Source organism: Lactuca virosa, chromosome 8, assembly GCF_052849685.1.
Source record: "Lactuca virosa cultivar CGN04683 chromosome 8, Lactuca_virosa_CGN04683_v6, whole genome shotgun sequence".
In the NCBI taxonomy this organism is placed as follows: Eukaryota; Viridiplantae; Streptophyta; class Magnoliopsida; order Asterales; family Asteraceae; genus Lactuca; species Lactuca virosa.
The window spans coordinates 188,900,261-188,909,697 of NC_136433.1; the positions used below are offsets into that span (position 1 = coordinate 188,900,261).

Below are 9,437 nucleotides of genomic sequence, written 5' to 3' on the forward strand. Positions count from 1 at the left end.
ATAAACAGCTCTTCCTCTACAAAAGAGGGTTACGATCTTAAGCTCTCGTTTTTCATCATACTATCACAGAATCCTCTAGCATATTGGCTTACGTTTTTTGTGCCTAGAAACGTAAGTGTCCACTTGGATTATCCTAGGCTGAATTTCTTGTAACGCAGGCATAGGGTAGAAATATCGGTTCGGAAAGTGATATCACGATCCAAGTTGGTATCCAGATCTCCACCAAAAACCCTAATTTTCCTACACAAACTTGGTTAGAACTCATGAAAATCACCGGAAAACATTTTTGAAGAAAAATACCGAAATACGAAAGCTAATGAGAATTTCAAAGTCTTTAATTAGAGGTGTTTTTCATGATTCTAGCTGCTTACACTTGAGCTAAAGTGTAAATGGACTTAAAAAAACATAATTTGAGACAATTAAAAAGAGTTTAGAACCCTCCAACTCAACAACAATGGTTTGAAAAACCGAAATCCCGCAAATAAGTGGTTTCTCGACCGTAGAAGGTTACTGGAGGCTCCTCCAGCCACTAGAGTACCAGGAATGGGTCTAGGATGCCATTAAAGATGAAGTGGGATTGAATCATACGTTAGGGATGGCTTTGATTGAGCTGCACAATCGCTTCTTCACTTAGAACCCTAACCGACGAACTCTTACTCTCACCTCTCTCTCTCTCTCTCTCTCTCTCTCTCTCTCTCTCGGTATAAGAAAAAGAAGGGCAAAGGAGATGGTCTCATATAATCCGGTTTTAAGTGTAAAGAGGTTAGGGATCCATTTCCTTTCAAGAATGTAGATTTTAATAGGCTACGAGAAGAGAAATATGCAGAAGTTTCCACATCAGGTAACAGGGGGGATGAAGAAGACATGGGATTCTCATTGTGGCAGTTCTGGTCCCTCTTGTTTGGAAGAATGTCATATCCTACCCTAAAATCAATTGCCTTAGCAAATCAGATTTCAGAAAATTATAATTTGGACCCTAGACATATAAATTCAGTTATTATTATTATTATTATTATTAATTAACATTTAAAAAGAATTACATATCGGGAATTGGAGACGGACGTTACATCCTCCTATTGTAATTTTGTGCTTCTCTTCAATAGAAGATTTTTCAGATCCTAACATATTAAAGCCTAGTTTGGTGTCTAGGGAATTTTTCAAAAATATCTTAGTTTTTGGTCGAAATATTTTTGTCTCAAAATTGATTTCTACAGATATGTTTAGAAAGGTATTGTTTCATGAATTCTAGATATATTTTTTTCGTTATTTTTGGAGCGCCAGAAGCCCCCAAATCATTGGTTAAAGGTAGTCAAAATTTTGTCTAAAAAACTAGTCCGCCTAATAAGATGAAGTGAAGTCATCAATGATGATGTCACTCACCAGAGTTCTAGAAAATTATAAATTGGCCCCTGAAGTTCTAAAATTTTTAAAACATGTTCTTTTCTTTTATTTATAAAAATGCCCATTTTAGTCCCTGTATGTATGAAACTTTTATAAAGGTCCCTGTATGGCGGAAATATTTCTGTTTGGTCCCACTTGTTTATCAAATTACATATTAGCCCCCATCCTTCTATAAGGTTACAAATTAGCCCATAATTCCATAACATTTTCAAAAAGTGTATTTTGACCTCGAAAAAATCTATGCTACCATTTTGAGAGTTCTAAATTCAATTAAGAGCTCGGTTTTATTTAATTTTTCTTTTAAAGTTTTGTAAAAGTAATTGCAAGCATATTTTATTGAATCTACAAGTATGATTATGATGCTTCGACTTACGCCCACAAATTGCAACACGTGGAAGCGAAGGATGGAAGCTTTGCTGAATCTAAAAGATTTAGCAGATCCTTCAAGAAAAAAAATGTGTCAAACTTAACCCATATACATATGATGTTGAGACGATAATAGATAAAAAATGGTGTCGCAAATTCGACAGTGGATCGACCACAACATTTTTCATCATGTCTCTCAAGAGATAGACACATACAAACTCTGAGAGATGCTTAAGAGAATATATATTATGCATATACAGTAGGTAACAAAACCATGCTAATGAGGAACCTAGTAAACCACAATTCATATAACCGTACGTCCATAACCGAGCATACATGACAGTTCCATGATCACATAAACCAACTTAGTGTTGTTGATTACGTTCTCAAAGATGACGAACAAGCCATATTGGTCTTCAATTCTCTACCTGCTCATAGGGAGATGCTTGTTGTCAAATTTCCCCCTCGGTGGAAAAGTGACAATGAAGATGGTTACAAACACCCTAATGAATAAGGAATGCAAAAGGAAAAAAAGTTGTTAAAGAACAATCATTTTCCTTTGTGTCAAAAAACAACAGAAGAGGCGAAGATTGAACCGAAGTTAGAGATCGGTGTTGAGGTAGAGGCACACACGGTTAAAGTAAAGGAAGATCCAAAGATCGTAGCAAAACATGAGAACAAATTAAGTCCACAAATACATGGTTTGAGGGCTATTTCAATCATTGTAATTGTTATGGCCTCAAAAATAGTGATTGCCGAAAGTTTTTACAAGAGTAACCCAAGACGAGACAAAGTTCACGCAAGGAGAATGGTGAAATTATAATCACCATACCACAATACATTCCTGTTTTATATATAAGGAGGAAGCATGTATGTATGTTGGCACTCATTATGATGACTGGATGATTGATAATTGCATCATATCATTCCATTCACCGAGATTTATGCACTACTTATAAACCCGAAGACCATGGTGCTGTGAAGATGGGAAACACTAGTTTCTCAAGAATTTTCGACATTGGCGATATACAAAAAAGACTGATGTTGGGTGTACATTGGTTTGCAAGATGTTTGACATGTCCCAAAGCTGAGAATGAATATTATCTCTGTTGGAGCTCTTGACGATCAGGATATGATAATCAATTCAAAGAAGGCACCCGAAAGTTTTTAAAGGTGTTATGGTCATTGTGAGGGTGCAAATTTATAATTCACTTTATAAAACCCCTGTAAAGTTGCTTCAGTCAAGTTTCACTGTTGTTGAAGAAGAGACGTCACCAAACTATTGACATAAAAGACTAGGCCACATGAGCATAAACGGATTGACCCAAATAATGAGTCTATTACAATGTCAAAAGATATTGCCCTAGATCCCTATGAATGTTGTCTATTTAGGAAACAACGTATAATTTCCATTAACTCAACGAGAAAGAACCACTTCAAGTTGTTGAGCCATGTCCACTTTGATGTATGTGGACCCATTGAAGTAGAATCACTTGGTGGAAGCAGGTATTCCGTGACATACATTGACGATGCTTCACGAAAGGTATGTCCTTACTATCTCTGGTCGAAGGATCAATTCTTTGATCATCTCAAAGTTTTTCTTGTAATGGTGGAAAAACAAACATGCAAGCAGCCGAAATTCCTCTAATAAGATAATATAGGATTACACTAAAACACATTCTTGATGACCTCAAGCGCATGATTCACTACGACCTTACAATCCACAAGTCTCCATCATCTCAAGTTACTACCTACATCGATGTTGACTCGGTGGACTTCCTCAATACTAGGAGATCCACTTCTAGCTATTGTCTTTTTCTAGGGGACAACCTAATTTCATGGTCTTCTAAAGTACAAACGACGATCTCCTATTCCAACATTGAGGTCGAATACCATAGACTTGCTAATGTTGTTTCTGAAAGCTCTTGGATTACCAATTTCTTAATGAAATCTTTTATTCTTGTCAGAAAACTATACTTGTCTATTGTCAAAATCACAACAAGAAAATATGCCATTAGTGGCAACACCACTATTAGCTACGACAACTGAACTTCGTGTTTTGGTGTCGTCGCTATTGGGTTCACTGCTAATGGTGGTAAACCACGATCCAAGGGAAAGTTACAAAGAGCACCCCCTACATTGATTCAGAGTCCGAAGACTAGGTTTCAATTATTGTACAAGAGTACTATTCGCAGCGACAACAATGGCAGCAACAAAATTGCCGCTAATACCCTAAAAAAATGACTGCAAACATTTTCACTCCATTTATCACTTTCAGCCACCGCTAATTGCTCTTATCGCTGCTAAATTTAACAAAATGATGTTAAAAGCACCAATATTTGTACCAAAGTTGATATGCAGTATTACAATAAAGACAAAAATGATTACAAAAAGAATAAATTGTAATATATTTTAAATAAAGAGAAAATTAAATAGTATATTAATTGTGTCCTAAAAACTAATAAATAAATGTCGATGGGCCTACAACGAAACCTAGTATCATGATCTACCCTACTGTTTAATCTTCTCCGGTGAGCGATTCAAGATTATATTTTCTTGCGTTTCAGTTTATATGATGATTAAATAAAGCCAAACACTTTTCACACTAGCGGACCCAGGGTGAAAAGAACAAATGAAACCCATAAAGTCATAAATATAAAAAAAATTAAATCGAAAATAAACACACTGTTATAAAACTCACAAAACTCACTATTAATATTAAAGAACACAAATATGACCACAATATTACAAAAAAACAACTAATTTAAAGAAAAGTTTTTTTCTAGCACTTTTAGATGCAAAATCATTAATAATATACGAAGATCGTTTTTATCTAAGATATCTTTTTCTATACATAATATTACAACTTTGGGTAAGTACTATCAATACAAATAGATTTAGATTGCAACTTTTTTACTTACCATATTAACAACAAATAAAACATCATACCAAGTAACCATACCAAGTAAAAATTCGTATTTCCCAAAGATTTAAGTAAAATTTAGTTTCACTTTTTTATTTTGGGTCATCACATGTTTTACTTAATTCTAGCAAAGCAAATCTTAGTTGAGGAACTTGAATCTAATTGTTTTTATACTTTCAATCATATTTTCCCAACGAGTATTAGATAATGATTTTAAAGTTAAAGTTGGAACATTACCTAAAAATAATTTCCACAAGGGAGTGCCATATCATTAACCATAAGGTTAAGACTATGACATGCACAACACATATCCTTGTAATAAAATATGATGCTTAGGATTTTCTATAAATAGTTTTGATGAATGTAAGGGCATGGGAAATTAACAAAGCCCTCATCAAATAGATATGTTATTATATTTTTTTAAGAGTTAAAAATAACAATATATGACGTAAAATGTGTAAGTATTTTAATAGATTCTATGTTCTATATTATAAAAAAATATGCAGCATTAAAAATTATATTAAGGGACCACACTACTATATAAGTTGTCGTGTTTCTAATCCAGCATACTATTTTAATTAGAGTATATATAGCAACATTTCAATATTTTATGTTATATAATTGACGAAATACATTTTAAAAGGAGTTAAAAAGTTTAAGTTTTATTTCAGAATAAAACTCCTTGTCCTGCTTTATTAAATGACAGAAAACTTTGGATTCCAGCTCATATAACATAAGAACAAACACGTAAATTTCGGAAATTGTCAAATAAAAAATGCCAACTTGAAATATAGCAGAGTTTATGGTCGTGCTTTTAATCTTTTAAAATTCGCGCATTATTCATCTGATATAGTCTATTTGAAGGACTATAGACCCATAATATCATTCTATCAAAGGTGAAAGTTGAACACTAGAACTAGTAGTGGGATTTACAGTCTAGAAGGTACGTTTGCATCCTCATCTACATCACAAATTCCGAATAGCAGACTATATATAGATATGTACTCTCTTACAATTTTTCCATTTTTTTAGTTCTACCAGAGGAACTAATTAAGTCAAGCTAAAATTCAATATGGCAAACGGAGATGTAGATATCGTTGTTGAAGACGTACAAGGTCTTTTTGATTCTGTACATAGTTCACCATCTGCTTTTCCACTAATTCCAATATTTATTGATATGGTTCCTAGTGGACGCCGAGATATCAGCCCAACTTCTTTCGACCCTCGGGTGGTCTCTATTGGACCTCTTCACAGAGAAGACAAAACTCTACAAGCATTTGAACACCAGAAACTGATGCATGCCTCTGATCTATTGAATTCTCCTCGTCGCTCATCCAATCAGACGCTAAAAGAATGTGTGCAGAAAGTGCTTGCAACAACAGCCCGAATCAGGGCATGTTATGACAATATAAAGATCGAAAAATACAATGATAATGAACTTGCCAAAATGATGGTTATCGACGCTTGTTTCATACTCCAATTCATTCGTGTGCTTACAAACTCCAGCGATGAAGCAGTAGCCTTCGTGCGTGCCTCATCTATAATTTATGACCTCATGCTGTTCGAAAACCAGATCCCTTTCTTTATTCTACAAGACATCTTTGACTCCACCATTTTGACATCTGAACCAAAAGCATATCTTGCTGGCCTCATCCTCCACCTTGTACAATTTTTCAACATTTTTGAAACAAACATACCAGTTCGATGTAGTTACCCTATAGAACCTGATGATCATATTCTTGGCTTTCTTGAAAAATGTTGCCGGCCATCAAAAGAATATTCTCCTTTACAAGGATTACCAAGTGTAGCAATGCACACGACTGTAGAACTGGAGAGGGCAGGTGTGATCTTTAAGCCTAATATAGATGCAAGATGGGCAATGACAATTAACTTTCAATCATCTACGGCGTTTAACTGCTTTTCATGGAGTCAGGATAAGCCTACTCTCAGAATGCCAGTATTGCGTATTGACAACTTTACAGAGTCGATTTTAAGGAACCTCATTGCTTACGAGCAGTCATCTTCCTCTTATAGAACATGTGGTTATGTGACATCATATGCCCTTGCCATGGATATGCTTGTCGATACTGAAGAAGACATTGCTAAGTTGATAGAGTCAAAAGTCGTTGTCAACCACTTAGGTTCAAATGAAAAGGCTGCAGATATGATCAACAGCCTTTGCAAAGAACTTCCCTTCAGAAGGTTCTATTACTTTGATGACTGGCGTGAAATGGATAGGCACTACAATAGTTACTGGCCCAAAAACATTGCGGCTTTGAAGCGTACATATTTTAGTAGTCCATGGAGTATGATTGCTCTAGTTGCTGCAATCGTCCTCTTTGCGCTTACAGTGGTTCAGACCATCTATACTGTTAACGCCATATAGTACCATAGTTGCTTTCAGCTAATGAGGCAACCAACAATTGATTTTCGACATTTGTTTTTCTTTTATGCTATTCGTATCTCTGTCTTTAGAAAATTAATCATCCATGTTTTTCATCCTGAATTTCAGTTTCAATGTTGAGCTAAATTGATGTCAATGCTATTAAACTATTTCTTTGGGATGAAGGGAGTGAGTGCTGTAAGTGCTCACCAAGTGCACCATATACCACCCCCTCCCGGCCTCCCCTCAACATGTGGAGCTTTTCACCAAATGCTTGGTGGGTGAGAGAAAGCCCAGCTCGATTGTTTTTCCCGCTCTTCAATTTTTTTTGCAACTAATTCACTCCTCCTATATGGCAAGGAGTAACAAAATATTTTGCTTTTTTAACCTTACGACAATGTACTTTACTTTTTACACGTAATAAAGAAGTATGTACAGGTGTAACTGATGAAATTATTTCTTTAGCTCGAAAATCGGTAATCCGTCAATTTTTCTTATCGAATTTTATTGCTGCATAGTTATAGTTTCAACCATGTTGGAATTTGCGGAAACAAGTTATATTGATAATGAAAACCAGATATCGAAAGGACAATGTAGTAACTTTTATGATAATTCGATTCTAGTGTTTCTAAGATTATCTCCAACCCACCTCCATTTTTTTCCTCAAAAATGGAGTAAAAAATGGGGCAAATAGTGTTTCTTCTCCAATCCTACTCTATTTTTTACCCCATTTTTACTCCCAAAAAGTATATTCCTAGTATATTCCGTTATTCCAACTTACATAGATCGTCAAACACACCCTCTACTAATTTAGTTTTAACAAATATATAATCTATATTTTTTTTCATTACATTAATATTAAATACAAACGATTATATTTATAATAAACTTATAAATAAATATTATAAATGCATTTATAAAAATATTACACATACACACTTTTAAATAAATATTAAATAAATAAATAAATAATAGGATTGTCACTTGTTGGTTTTTATTAGATTATTATTGTAATATATAGGTTAACTACATGTTTAATAGCATATGTTATCGTGTTTGTAATATATATTTTAATTATAAGTTTTTGTAAAATACGTTATCGTTTTTTAAAATTCCAATATGTATTTAAATTTTTATATGAATTTGATGAACAAAAAACAAAATTTATATTTATAATTAATTAATATAATTTAATATATAACAAAATATTATAAGTATTAAATATTATATTTAAATTATAATTAGTTGGTAAAATGAACTAAAAATGTATAAATATATAACAGAGGGACTAAACCGACAACGCAAAGTTCACCCCCATTTTGGAAGAAATGAATAGTATAACATCATATTTGATGTAATACTATTCATATCCCAAAATGGGGGAATAAATGGGGAAGGGTTGGAGAAGAATGGAGGAAGAAATAGGGGAAAAATAGAGAATGGGAGTGAGTTGGAGATTTTCTAAGCAACATAGATTTTGTAGTACAATAATCAATAGTTGGTAATTCCTTGTTTAGCAGCAACTGAGAAATCTTTTTTTTTTTTTTTTTTTTTTGAGATTTTTGTAGGGTTTGTTAGTTTTTCATGGAACCAAAAAATTGGTATTAAATGTTTACAAGTACCGGTGGTTACCGACGAACATATAAGAAACATGAGTGACAATTCTACAACGTATATGAAATGGTTTTGGACAACCCCTTCGATTCAAATGCACAGCCCCAAGCTGGTGAGCTCTCATTGGTCACCCCCAAGTTGACTTTGTCCACCCATGCCAAAGGGGATTTTCTCCGCCCATAGGTGATCCAGTCAGGCCCAAGCCTAATTGCTTACTTTGTATATTCCTGCTCTTTGGTTGCTACTAGAAAAAGGCAATGGCGGACTACTTATTACACGAGTTTTTTACATAAACTTTGTATTTTGAAAAAACATAAACGTTGTATTTTGAAAAAATAATTACGGATATACAGTACGTTTAAAAATAATTACAAAAACATAGTGAAAAGAATTCTTAAGGCAAGCGGACCCTACCTTTTATAATATAAAATTTAAAATACGGTCTTTTCATTCATTATTAATTAGTGATAACAATACAATGAAGGAGAACACAAATGTATAACAAGCCGCGCCGCTAAATTTATTTGTATGATAAAATCAATTCTTTACAAGACTAAATTCATAGATCTAGGAGATATAACATTGTTATGAATCATCCGTTGTACTCTATTAAAAAACTTCCCGCCTTGAAACCCCCAACCCTCAAGCCCACGAGAGGGGATACCTATGTAAGGTCCACACTAACGTTTTTCCATCCAACCCATCCAAAAACCAATACGTCAGACGGTCTAAGGTTGACTGTCGTTCTAC

At 34.0% G+C, this 9,437-nt stretch overlaps 1 protein-coding gene across 1 annotated transcript; it reads left to right on the forward strand.

Moving 5' to 3' along the window:
* Nucleotides 1-5,542: 5,542 nt before the first annotated feature.
* On the forward strand, nucleotides 5,543-7,220 carry LOC145128595 (UPF0481 protein At3g47200-like). Its single transcript, XM_079063407.1, has 2 exons — nucleotides 5,543-5,633; nucleotides 5,723-7,220. The coding sequence occupies exon 2, from the start codon at nucleotides 5,763-5,765 to the stop codon at nucleotides 7,074-7,076; it is 1,314 nt and encodes a 437-aa protein (XP_078919533.1). The 5' UTR covers nucleotides 5,543-5,633; nucleotides 5,723-5,762; the 3' UTR covers nucleotides 7,077-7,220.
* Nucleotides 7,221-9,437: the final 2,217 nt, after the last annotated feature.

Coding starts and splice junctions, on each gene's coding strand:
- LOC145128595 (XM_079063407.1), top strand. CDS start 5,763: ATGGCAAACGGAGATGTAGATATCGTTGTTGAAGACGTACAAGGTCTT.